A 13052-nucleotide genomic window follows, 5' to 3' on the forward strand; every position below is an offset into this window, starting at 1 on the left:
GTGTGTGTGTGTGTGTGTGTGTGTGTGTGTGTGTGTGTGTGTGTGTGTGTGTGTGTGTGTGTGTGTGTGTGTGTGTGTGTGTGTGTGTGTGTGTGTGTGTGTGTGTGTGTGTGTGTGTGTGTGTGTGTGTGTGTGTGTGTGTGTGTGTGTTTGTGTGTGATGACAAGGACACAGTTACCTTCAAAGTCCCATGATGCCAACTAACTATTCAAACAAGCCTCTGCTGCATCCCTACCTGCTGACTCTCCCTCTGAAGAATCTCTACTTTTCTCTCCACCCCCTCTCTCTTCCTCTCTTCCTCTCCCTCTCTCCATATGGAAGCCATTACTGCCGTTTCTAACCACAACATTCCTTAGGGCTTTCCAGAGCTCACTGACTTTACATCAACCTTGTGCTCATCTCCTTGTTCACGCCACTCTTCATCGTTTGCTTATGTCTTGTTCGGTACATCCTTTTTTTTCTCCCATGAAGGATTCACACTGCATTTCAAACTTTTTTTTGTGTTGGCTATCATCACAACATTTGAAATATAATCTTGTCATGGTGAATATGTTGGCAAACTATAGAAAATTGTTTTAGAATCGGTTCTCAGTATTTTACGCTCCTCCTCCAACAAAATATGCATATTTAAAGGCTATATTCTCCACTGTTCCCCAGCTAGTTGCTTAATTCCCTTCTGGGACTGGACTTGCAGTTGTTTATTGAGTTTTTTTCATTGAAAACAGCTTTTGTGCTGCAGTAGAAATGTAATGTAATGAGGTTACTAGAACAGAGTTTTTGTGCCAGAAAACCAAAAAAGTGCATTTTTAAAAAATAGTTATTTGGCTTTAATGCTGTGTGTTCATCACTATCATTACTCCCTTTTACATTGTGCATAGCCATGGATCCATACAACCAGACATTCATCAGTGCAGCTTTACGATTGGAAAAATGATTATATTTTTGCGCTGTTCCACAGTAAAGTATTTTTATGGAAGCCACAGTTTATGATTTTTCATCAGGCTGTGTTTTTATGACCACACCAATCCATCAACTGGTAATATCCCTTATGTTTTGTGCCTCGTTTCGTACACATTTCCTCCCAAATTGACATATTTGCTGTCTTTTGGAACGTATGGTTCTCCATTAGAAGTTGAAATAACGTTCTGCAGGCTTTGGTAAAGATAACACTATGCTAACGGCAAGGTACAATAGCTTTTTTACAATCAATTGTTAAAACGTTTTGTTTACACACCACTTTTTCAAACTACACAGAGGATAGTTTACCAAACAAAAGTTATTGGATGCAATCCCGGCTTGTATTTGTCTTTCTCCCTCTCCCTCTCCCCAATGAACTCACATCCATTCCACCATTTCATCCATAATAGAAATGTTCGAAGGTATCTGGGCCATGCCTTCTAGAGAGACTCAAACTCTCATCAATTTACATTATAGCTCTCTCCCCCCCTCTCTGTCTCCCTCTATTCCGTACAAATGTTTCTCGATCCCTCTCTACTCACACAGTCAAAGACCACTTTCTGCAGCTCTTCTCCAGGGTGTATGGTTCTTTAATGAAGACAGTAATAATGATTATGGATATTTTAAAACCCTCTGTCTGCCGTGTGCACTCGTGGAAGCCGAGGCTGGTTTGTCTGCACGATGCCGGATTTCAAATAACTAAATTATAAGCATTGATTATTAATTCCAAGAACAGCTTAAGATGACAAATATCTAACAAAGAGAAACCAGGAATCGTTAAGTGTCCTCTAACTTGAGTGTTACATAAAGCTACAGGGGATTTAAGGTAATTCAATTTCTTTTTAATCCTGATATACGTCTAAATAATAATGTCATAGTAAAACAGAGTAATTCAGCAATATTTCATAGGTCGGCTTCACACTCGGCTACAGATGATAATAGCTTTTTTTTGTAGTTCAACATGAGAACGGACTTCAATGAGGCATTGAAGAAGCCTTTTTCTGTTACTGAACCGATCAAAGATGAGGTCAAGATGGAAAAAACACAATACGAGTACAAATGGTAAATGTTTTATTGTAAACCAGATGGAGTAGCAGGCAGAAGACGAAAGTGAGACGTGCAGGTCAACGTGATGGAGCTGCTGTTATTACAAATACTGTGTCAAAGACGGATTGAGCATTTGGTGAATTCAGTTTTAATATACTCCCAGCCATGTGTTTTACATTATATGGCTGGTGTTTCTGCGCAGTATGTATAGGGGTGCTGATTGCTGCAGCAGAACAGTGTAAATGATAGTCCCCTCCTGTGTGGGTGCTCTCCTCCGTATAGCAAGTGATTTAATCCAGCACTGAGGCTTACAATAATATTTCCCTTAAAGTAGGTAAAACAGTCTGTCAGAGAGATAATTCCCCCTTTTCTAAATCTCTTGAATAATTTTATTCATACTAAAAGGAGACGTTTTTTGATTCCTTTCAAGACTTTTAATAAAGGAAAATTCATTAAAGCGAATGGAATGAATGTCATTTTGAGTTTTCACTTCAGAAGTTGGAGTTGGGATTCAAAGTGGGCTTAAATGACTTGTTCCAAATGGAGGGTCTTTTTTTTCTCCACTGTGTTTGCTCATTGTGGCATTCCTTGGAAAGCACCACTTCTACAAATGAGACCCGGTGGATTTACTTTAGACAGCTACTAGATGGCCTGCAGGTGTTGCAGCTCTGTGTGTGTGTGTGTGTGTGTGTGTGTGTGTGTGTGTGTGTGTGTGTGTGTGTGTGTGTGTGTGTGTGTGTGTGTGTGTGTGTGTGTGTGTGTGTGTGTGTGTGTGTGTGTGTGTGTGTGTGTGTGTGTGTGTGTGTGTGTGTGTGTGTGTGTGTGTGTGTGTGTGTGTGTGTGTGTGTGTGTGTTGCACGCTTTGTGTGTGTGTGCTCCTCCCGACCGCTTTGCTGCTCCTCAACGTGCGTGCTCCCCTGCCGTGCATCTGACAGCGTGTGTACATTAAAAGAGGGGGGGGGGTGCACTCAGGGCCCCTGTGTGTGTGATTACACTGTGTATACCATGAGATTAGTGCAGACAGCTTTATGCGCGGGGCCCGCCATAAATCAGAACCGAATCCCGCCGTCGTTTATTATTCCCTAATAGATCGGTCCTTTGCTGTCTCTCCCTGGCTTCCTGCTCACACCGGGCTGTGGTTTTGGCCCAAGGACGAAACAACCCGCAGAGGATGGGGGGGGGGGAGGAGGGGAGGTCAAAGTTGATGTGGAGTTTCGAGTAAATCCACCACGCTGGTTTCATATTAGTTTATTCGGTGCTCTGTGCCAAATTCAGCGTCCTTCCCACTCGGTTTTCTTCATCCTCCTTCTGTGTGTTTCTTTCACTTCATTTTTTCACATAATGTTCTTTTTTGCACTCTCTTTGTCCTCATGTGTTTGTTTTGATAACTTCCAAATCTCACCTCTCTCTATTGTCTCCTGCCTCATTCTTAGAATCAGAATCAGATTATTAGTCCCATAGAGGGGGCATTTACATGGTTACAGCAAAAGCCAAAGAGCCGAAATAGCTTAATATTAATTAAGAAGCATGTAAGAGTTATTAAAGATAACAATTGAAATTACAATTTAAAAAATACACATCCAGTTTGAGTAACAGTATTTAGAAAAACAAGTGTAGCATGTATAAAATAGTGTGATAGCAGCCAATAGTATTCCAAGTGAAAGTATATATTGTACAATTATTTACAGATTTAAGTTGAATTGTGTCACTAAGGGACAGCAGCCAGTAATAATAATAATAATGAAGCTGTGTGTGTATATATCAATATCTCTCCAACTCGGTATGTTTTTCATCTCACAGACTCGCCCGAGTCTCGCCATCCCTCACCCCGCCTCCCCGTCATATTCTCATGTTCGCGCGGACATACACTGGCACACATACACACACCCTCCCTTGTCCCCCCCCCTCCCGCTGGCTGCACCTGTGTGCCCGGCTTCGGCCCCGGACACGGCTCGGGTTGCCGCTGTGGAATCTGGGAAATGTTCAAGCCGTCCAATACGCCACTCAGAGCAGGTACAACTGCAGACGACATGCAGATGGACGAGAGAAAAAGACAGAAACACACGTAGAGGTCGCAGAAAAAACACACACGGCAACCAGGACGCCATTTCAGGCTCTAACATGTCTTGCATGTGTTTGTTTTTAGGGAAATTAAATATCTATTGCACACTCTTAGTTGTGTGAAAGGGTGTAATTAGCATTAAAGGGTGGAGGGTGAGAAGCAGGAGGTGTGAGAGGTCAGGGGGGATCACGCAGACTGACACTCGAGTCTTCTCAGCACAGCTCGGGGGTCGCGAAAATGATGTTTCTGCCCTCATAAAAGAGCTGCGGGGAAGAAAAGAGAGGTAAACTCCCCCCCCCCTCTTCCCTCCATCTCCTCCTCTTTCTCCTCTTTCCCCCCCCCCCCTCGGTGCCACCTCTGGCCCCCTCCAACCCCCAACGCCATGTTTCAAAGTGTGGACACATGAATGGCTCTATTGTTAACGGCTGAGAAAAAGTGGAAGGGGGGAAGAGAGTGGACAGCCAGGAAAAGAGATGAGGGAGGAAAAAGCAGGGAGAGAGAGACAGGGAGAGTGTCGGAGCAGAATGTGGCCCAAAGAAGAAGAGAGAAACGTAACATGGCTCAGGGCCGTGTCTTAACCGGATGATTTATTCAGATGTGGTCACAGTTGAACTCTGTAAAAGTTGTTTATAAGTTCCCTCTCCCCTCTTCTCCCTGGCCCTTCTGCTCCGGGAGTGTGTTTCCAGCATCTGAAACAAACACACCCGACTTGTAAGGTGGATTTGATACAGAAAAAAAGGTTAGGCAGAGTCGAGGGGAAGAGACTTTTCTGACTCTACCTCATGATTACATTGGTGTCCCTATGCCATCCTGCTAGTGTTTATTATAGCACACATTTAGCCCCACACTAGGTTAAACTGGGTTAACTCTGCTAATCTGACACCCTGAAATTGGAGCCTATCAGAAAAGGAGTACTGTGGCAGGAATGCGCCTCTCTTTCTTCCGCTACCCTTGCCTTTTCTTCCATGTGATATTTTAAGGTCTCTTCCTCCCGTGGAGTGTTTTGTCTCCGTTTCTGCTTGTTCACCACATTTCTTTGTTGTTGCTACATACTTTGCCTGACATGTTCAATATTTTCTTTCAACTCCACTCCCCTTCCCTCTCACTTGTTTCTTTCTTTCTGTTTGGAGCACTGCACCTGCCCCATGGCATTTGCCTTCACTCTCGTACGATCCTCTGTGTGTTTGCTCTGCCATTCTGCAGTGCAGCTCGACTGTGACTCAGGCTACCGTCAGATACACTCACACAATGCGTCACGCAGGAAGCAACAAGGTGCTTGTTTTTATAAGAGTGTGTGCATGTGTGTCAGTGGGTTTTAGCGTGCATTTTTAGGGAAAAGCTAAACCTATGTGGGTGGATGTGTTTGGGAAAACCTTTTGTGTTTAGCAGAAGGGCATTTGTTTGGGGGGGGGGGGGGGGGGGGGTGGTGGTGTGTGTGTGTGTGTGTGTGTGTGTGTGTGTGTGTGTGTGTGTGTGTGTGTGTGTGTGTGTGTGTGTGTGTGTGTGTGTGTGTGTGTGTGTGTGTGTGTGTGTGTGTGTGTGTGTGTGTGTGTGTGTGTGTGTGTGTGTGTGTGTGTGTGTGTGTGTGTGTGTGTGTGTGTGTTGAATAGATTTGTTCTGTTTAGGCTTTGCCACAGACGCCTCAGGAACCCCCACCATGTTTACAGTTCATACTCTATAAATGGTGTGGGTGCGTGTGCTCGCCTGTCTGAAGCCCACAGGAAGGTGGAAGATGTCTGTGTGTACGTGTTGAGTGAAGCTGAGTGCCTGGCTCTCCAGTCTAAGTATCGCCTGATAACCCCGAGTGACCTGGGTAATGAGAAGTGGAACAGTGGCTTCCCAGCAGGCCTCTGGGCCCGCCTCAGCTAAAGCTTTCTGAAGTTGCCCTTTGGTTTTCCCCGCCAGCCAAACACACCAACTGATAAATCTTACATCTCCATTTACAGCAGCTTTAAGGCTTTTAGCTCGCAGCGCTAACAGGTAGCCCGCATGGAACGGGGGGGAGGATGTGGTCGGGGAGATGCAGGTACAACAAAGGAAACTCATTACATCTCTAAAGCTCTAGTAAATCATCCTGTATAACCTGATACTCTCCTTTATGACATGATGTTGTTTTTGCGAAACAATTTTAGCAATGTTACACATTAAATCATTTTACTGCTCATGGCTACATTGCCTGGGAAATATATCTTGTGGCTCTGGAGGGAGATTTCTAAAGACTTTAGATAATAACCCTGCTGATGTCAGAGTGATGTCATCAGCTATATCAGTTTGGACTCGGAGTACTCAATGTTTTTAATGGAAAGCCTGTGTTTAAACTGGGGGTTTAACAGATGTGGGTGCTTAGCAGGCAGTGACAAAAATGCTTTAAAGTTGAATTATGGGAAATGTAGGATCCAGTGTTTGTGGAGCTTGATTCCCCCACGGAAAGTCGAGATATTGAGACATCTTTAGCTATAAATCGGACCTCTCGCAGGTCCTTAAACTTTATGGAAGGGTAATATGTCATTTTTCGAAGGCCCTATTATTTTATTTGCAAGTATAACCAACTTGAAGCAAAGAAAATTATTTTCCCACATGCAAATCTAGTGAGGCGCCTTTCCCCACTAGATAATACTGGAAGTTGTTAATTGGCATGGATTTAAGGGAAAACTGGAAAGAAAAGTGTCAGAGATTTGGCCTGGTTGGACAAATGAAAGGGTAATTTGTTGCTAATGTGACATTAGTAGGATTTATCCAGTCTTTTTAACAGCACAGTTCCCAACACAATTGTCGGTTTGTTCATGCTTTGTGATCCCGTGTTGTTTATTATTTAATGGTCAAAGTCTGACAGCAGAACAGAGAGCATAATTAAGCAGGTTTGAGAGCTGTGACTCCCAAGTGTGGATTTGTTGGAAACAGAGGCGGCGTCTGAGTCACTGAGGTAACTGAAAACGGGCTTCTTAACATTACAGGCATTGGCTTCCTCCCACTTGAACATCAAAGTGTCTCTTAACATTCTGTGAGGAACGCTAACAGTCGAGAAAATCCGGCAAATCTCCTCCTCCTTTTATCTCTTACTACTATAAACACTTGGCCTAATTCCTTCTGCCAGTTGTGACATTTGTTTTAACCTGAGATAAAGTCGCTGTGGCTCTACATAGATTGCTTTCTGATTTCCCACTTCTAGCCGTGCAGCATGTAGCGTTAAAGTCATCACAGGCCTCAGGAGTTAAGTCGGTAACTCATAGTATTTGCCCTTTTCAGCAAGAGATGGCCCTGTGCTGCGAGGGAATGACAGAGTTTGAGTCATCTGTTGAGTTGATGCCCCCCGCTGACTGCTGTATTTCATGTCCTCTGCTCTGGAGGGAACTCTGAATGCTGTGTTGCCACAGAGCGCCCACAAGCCCTCTATACTGCAAAAAAACACTTTTCATGTCAACTTCTGACAGGATTTTCCCCAATTTGAGCTTTTTCAGAGCGTATTCAATTTGTCATGTGAATAATTTCCTCAAAACCTGGTGTAGTGTTCACTCCAGGAATGCCATTCAGAAACATTAGGACCATGTAACGTCAAATATCTTCACTAAAAGCCAAGGTAACATTCTAAAGTGTTAATAATAAACCATATTTTTGTTGAGTTTATCACTTCCAGCTGCAGTTTCCCATGGATACCAGGTGTCAAACCCATCAGTAAACAACAAGACTTCACATCATTCATATCAGATTTGGATGGCAGACATCAAAACAGCTAATAAGCAAACTAATTACCTGAGATCTGGCATTCGTTCTGCTGATCTGTGGCGATAGTCGTCTGCCTGTTTCTTCTTTGATGGACATGCTTCAGTTCTCACCTCCAAATATGAGCGCTGATAAAAACAAAATGAGTTTCTGTTGCGTCTGTATCCAAGTTTACTCTGCAAGTCTTTTTGTTTACCAGACTTCACATTTGCTTGCAGTATTTACTTTCCTATGTATCCTCGAATAAACTCCAGGCTTTTATGTCTTGACAATAAAGCTCCTGTTCCTCCACAGCGATTGGCTGAAATTGGCTTTGGCATTTCAATTCAGAGAGTGATCTTGTACGCTTTGAGACTAAACATTTCCATAACTGAGGTTGATTTGGTGGGGTAGTGGAAAATGAATGCTTTTCTAATATATTAAATGTATTTGACTTTAATTTGGGCTTTTTTCCCCCCAATGTGGATCGTCGTCCTACTTCTTCTTTTCTCCACCACTTCATGGGTTCAGCAGGGGATTTCGTGAGATTGTGTAGTGTATTTGTTCTTCTATGCAACAGCACCTGTTCCCAGTGAAGAATAAAAAAGAAGTAGGGGGAAATAGGCGAGTTAAAGGATCCATCTGTTGCTCATTCAGCAGCAGGCACAGGTGGCTCAGAACTGGTTTATTTTAGCAGGAAACAAAAGACTGATTAATGACTCGACGCCTTCCTTTTCTTTTCTAATTCCTCGCTCCTTCTGTCCCTTCCAGGTTCAAAGACGACAAGGGCTACGTTCTGTACCCTCAGATCGGGGACCGGCTGGACCTCATCTGCCCCCCGCTGGACACCGGCAGGTCCACGCCCGAGTACGAGTTTTACAAGCTCTACCTGGTGTCGTCACGGGAACAGGCGGACCGCTGTGAGGTGAGCGGAGCCCCCAACATTGTGCTGACCTGCGACGAGCCCACCCGCGAACGCCGCTTCACCATCAAGTTCCAGGAGTTCTCGCCCAACCTGTGGGGGCACGAGTTCAAGAGCATGCAGGACTACTTCATCATCGGTGAGTGGAGGGAGCTACGGTTGAGATTAGGGGATGGAAAGCGTGTGTTTATGGGTGTGTGTTGAGCTTTATTGCAGTGTGTTGGATGGGTTGTTATGATTGCATGGCTGATTTCTGATTGTGTCTGAATGTGTTTGTTTATTTCAGTGATGATGGCGATGATTGGGCGGGAGTGTTTAGAGTAATTAGGGTTGAGAATTACATGTGATTACGTTGGTCCATGGGTGGATACAGTACACTGCAAAAAATGACCATACGAGCCTTGCCTTAAGTAAAAATATATTCTTGTTTTTTATGAGGAACCCCATTCGCACTAGCATGAGAATTAGCTATTCTTTCAAGGGTCCGCACAAACACAGTCAAACATACAAAAAAAACCCACATAATTTCATACAATTCCGTATGAAGTGAAAACTAAAAGTATCATCCTATTAAAACCATCATTAAACCAAACATATATAATACAATTAGTTAAATATACTACTGTTATATACCAGCCACAGTTAAATTATACTACATAATACATAACGTTTTTTTAAGCTCATTTTTAAATGTATTTGGGAATTTTCCTGAAAAACATGGACCGGCATTGAATTCCAGCTGACCATGGCTCTGTATAGGGCTGTTTTCTGTTTCACATTGTATTTAGTTTGAATGTATTTCTTCCAAATTAGATTTTCTGACGGGGGCACAATAAATGCAGGACGAAAAAGACAAAGACAGTATGGGGTAATTGCGCATACACCTAAGAAAACAATGCAATACAGTTATTGGTATTTGTTTCATTACACATTATTATATGCTTACCTTTGTGTGCTGTTTGGGTCTTTGGGACCCGTTTTTAGTGTTGACTAAAAGAAAATGTATGCAATTAAATTATTTTAACGTGCTTTATTTGGGGGTGGAGCTAACCTTCTCTAGGAGGGTCCAGGTGCATACACCCCGGGATGATTTTTTTAAAATGTTGAAGTGAAATGCATCAATCTGGTGCACTTTGAGCACAAAATTAATTTATGGATACAGCTCTCAACACTCAGATGAAAGGGAGCTGTATACTTTTCAATCATCAAAAAATCTTTAGAATATGATCACAACGAATAACAAATCATTTAAACTTGTTTATTCTTGTCTTATGTTACCTATAGTATTTTTTCTTTTTATTTATGCATATTTTAATAATCACTCCCCTTTCAAAATGTTTTTTTTTTTTTACTGTCCTATAGTACATATTAGAATGATTTCTTTATTTTTTACAACACACTAAATAGATAAAGGTGTGCTCTCTCTCTCGCTCTCTCTCTCTCTGTCTCACTTGCTCACAGAGGCTGTGTGCTCCTCCGTGGCGATGACGGCTTGCGTTAAAAAAAACTAAAACATATTTGTAAAGTGGGGGCTATTGAGGGCTTGCGAGATACCGGTAGCTCATAATCGACGTGTCCCCCTGAGACCCCTGCTCTAATGGGTCCGACTAGAATGACAAATATCGTTACCTCCGCCTATTCCGTCAGCCAAGAAATCATTTAATCATAAACTTTTTTTTTTCTTTTCCTTTTTAGGGGGGCCACAGGGTTGTCCAAAGTCAGTGTTAGGGGAGCACGCCCCCCCCCCCCCCCCTAGAACCGCCCCTGCCTTGTTGTAACTGAGAGTTATTTGACTAGCTTTATTTCCCCTGGTTCCCATTTCTTGAAATAAACACTAATCAGGTCTCTTTTTAAAGCAAATTAAACACCAATTACATTCTTGTCCTTTCTTGCAGTGTGTCTCTGTCCTATGCGACTTGTGTGGCCTTTTGTGTTCAGTGAAGTATGGTAACGTTTGGGTTTAATGGTTGTTTCTAAGTGTTTGGGTGTGTGTGTGTTTCACTGCGATGTCTTTGTCCTGCTCTGCTGCTGTTCTGGCCTGGGGCCTGTTTATTGTTACTGCCAGGCTCGCAGTGACCGCAAATGGCAAAGCACAGTTTGTTTTGGTTTATCCGGAGAGTTTGTTTGGAGTTAGGCTGTGGGAAGACCTGATGAGGTCATCAAGGCGAGCCAGGCCAATCGTTTGTATCGGACGCTGCAATCTGTGAGTAAAGGTTGAGTCAACTGAAACCTGTGGGTTGTTTTCAAATACAGGCCAAGAGTATTTAGCGTTCACAACTGAAGCGATGCACGCAAACACACTCAAAATGATGTATACACACACTCGCGCACTCACAAGTTTCCAGTACAAACACTGTAAAAACACCCCAGGAGTGAGAGAGTGAGCAGTATAGACAAAGACAGAGAGAGAGAGACCTGGATTCCCTTAGCTCTCCTCCCACGCACCTGCAAGCTTTATTCACTCAGGTGTGCAAATGCTCTTTCAATGCTTTTCATCTTTGGGTGGAAGAAAAAACGATGGAGCGAGTAAAGCCAGGAGGAGCAGGAAGCTGGGACAGAGATGGAGGAACGGACCGAGACGGAAAGAGACAAAGAGAATATCAGATCTCTGGAAACTCTGTGAAGTCCCTCATGCCTCTTTGTGTTCTATATTTGTTTGCCGGTTTCAGGTACGCTTGTTTTTTTGCGCTATCAGTCCTTACACCCGGTGTGTTTGTGAGGAGAGGTGAGGCACTGGGCATATTTCTCCTGCACCCTGCATCATTATCAACAACAAGTATTTCACCTAGATTAGATATGAGTGTGTGTGTGTGTGTGTGTGTGTGTGTGTGTGTGTGTGTGTGTGTGTGTGTGTGTGTGTGTGTGTGTGTGTGTGTGTGTGTGTGTGTGTGTGTGTGTGTGTGTGTGTGTGTGTGTGTGTGTGTGTGTGTGTGTGTGTGTGTGTGTGTGTGTGTGTGTGTGTGTGTGTGTGTGTGTGTGTGTGTGTGTGTGTGTGGCCGCATGTGTGCCCAGGAACCCATTGATACAGGAATTTTGGCACGATAAGTAGGGGAGAAAATGAATGCAATCTGATACCTGCTGATACCTGCTTCGATGACTGACAGATGTTGAACAGCAGAATCAAAAATATGACTGCGAGACATTTACGGGACACTATCAACACAGGATCTGTTGTTTGAAGGGACTTTCCCTAGTTTGTATTTTCCTTTAGTATTTCATCCGATATTCAAATCGACGAGGGTTCATATTTCTCATACGTTATGTGTCGAAAAAACAAGTCGACTGCTTATGGTGCACAAAGCCAGCACCCCCTGGAAAACTTCCATCAATAAACACGTTTGGGCTTTTTTACATCTGTCTTAAACTTGAGTTTTATTGCGTTGCAGTAAAGTGGAAAACAGTCATAAAACCCTTTTGCGGGCTCGCTAATATGCAAGCAGAGGGCCAAATGTGGACCACAGTCCCTATTTTACCCACCTCTCTTCCGTACTCCTGGCAACTGGAGTGTCCAGAGATAGAAACACCTTTATCTCCACACACAGAGCAGACTGATCGATTGACAGCTCCAGCACGATCGATGACGGCTGCAACACAAGGTCACACACACACACACACACACACACACACACACACACACACACACACACACACACACACACACACAAGTCACATGGTGAGAGTTTGACAGGTGAGGAGACAGGGGAGTAGCCGATCATAGAGAGCGCTGGCTACTGATAACTTATTGATAACGTCGCAGATCATGTGCTCCTAATGAAGAACTCACTAGAGCTTCTGTCTACTTAATGAGGCTGACGGATAATTAAAAACTATTAATCCTACTGCTCATTCAGAGCCACGTATCTGCAGTATAGCATGGTGCGCTAGCTGCTAATGAATACACTATGGACTGGTCTCTGAATTCAGTTACAGTAAATGTATATGTGTGCGTGTAAGGGCACCAATGTATGCGCAAGCCTCAGGGAAATTGCATTTTAATCAACCAATAGCATGACGTGATTTAATTTGCTCACTGCAGGCACACACGGAAAGAGTGTGTGGATGGTGGAGAAGCAGCAGGAGGAAGCAGGGCAGTGGAGGTTAATTTCAAAGTTAAACCCATTACAGATTACCAGTAACTTGCTTAAAGCCCACTGGGTAATCGCTTTCCTTTGACACTGCGATGCACAGTGAATGATATTAAAATCCCACATCATAATTTGTGTTGACAGTAACAACAAGTGGTATCATTGATCACATATCGAGGAAATCGTTTGTGGCTAGAGGAAATCTAGCGAGCAATATGGAAGAAATCCAAAGTTTCCCCTTTGTTTTTGCGGTCACTAATGGACCACAGATGCCACTGTT

At 43.4% G+C, this 13052-nt stretch overlaps 1 protein-coding gene across 2 annotated transcripts in view; it reads left to right on the forward strand.

Annotated features, from left to right (window-relative positions):
• Positions 1-13052, forward strand: part of efnb3b (ephrin-B3b) — an 84090-nt gene that overhangs the window by 38001 nt on the left and 33037 nt on the right. For both annotated transcript variants that reach the window (XM_079667938.1, XM_079667937.1), the window contains one exon: positions 8537-8826. In XM_079667938.1, coding sequence (XP_079524064.1) covers positions 8537-8826 — 290 coding nt within the window. The remainder of the gene's footprint in view (positions 1-8536; positions 8827-13052) is intronic.

This window comes from Notothenia rossii, assembly GCF_949606895.1.
Source record: "Notothenia rossii genome assembly, chromosome: 3".
Taxonomy (NCBI): domain Eukaryota; kingdom Metazoa; phylum Chordata; class Actinopteri; order Perciformes; family Nototheniidae; genus Notothenia; species Notothenia rossii.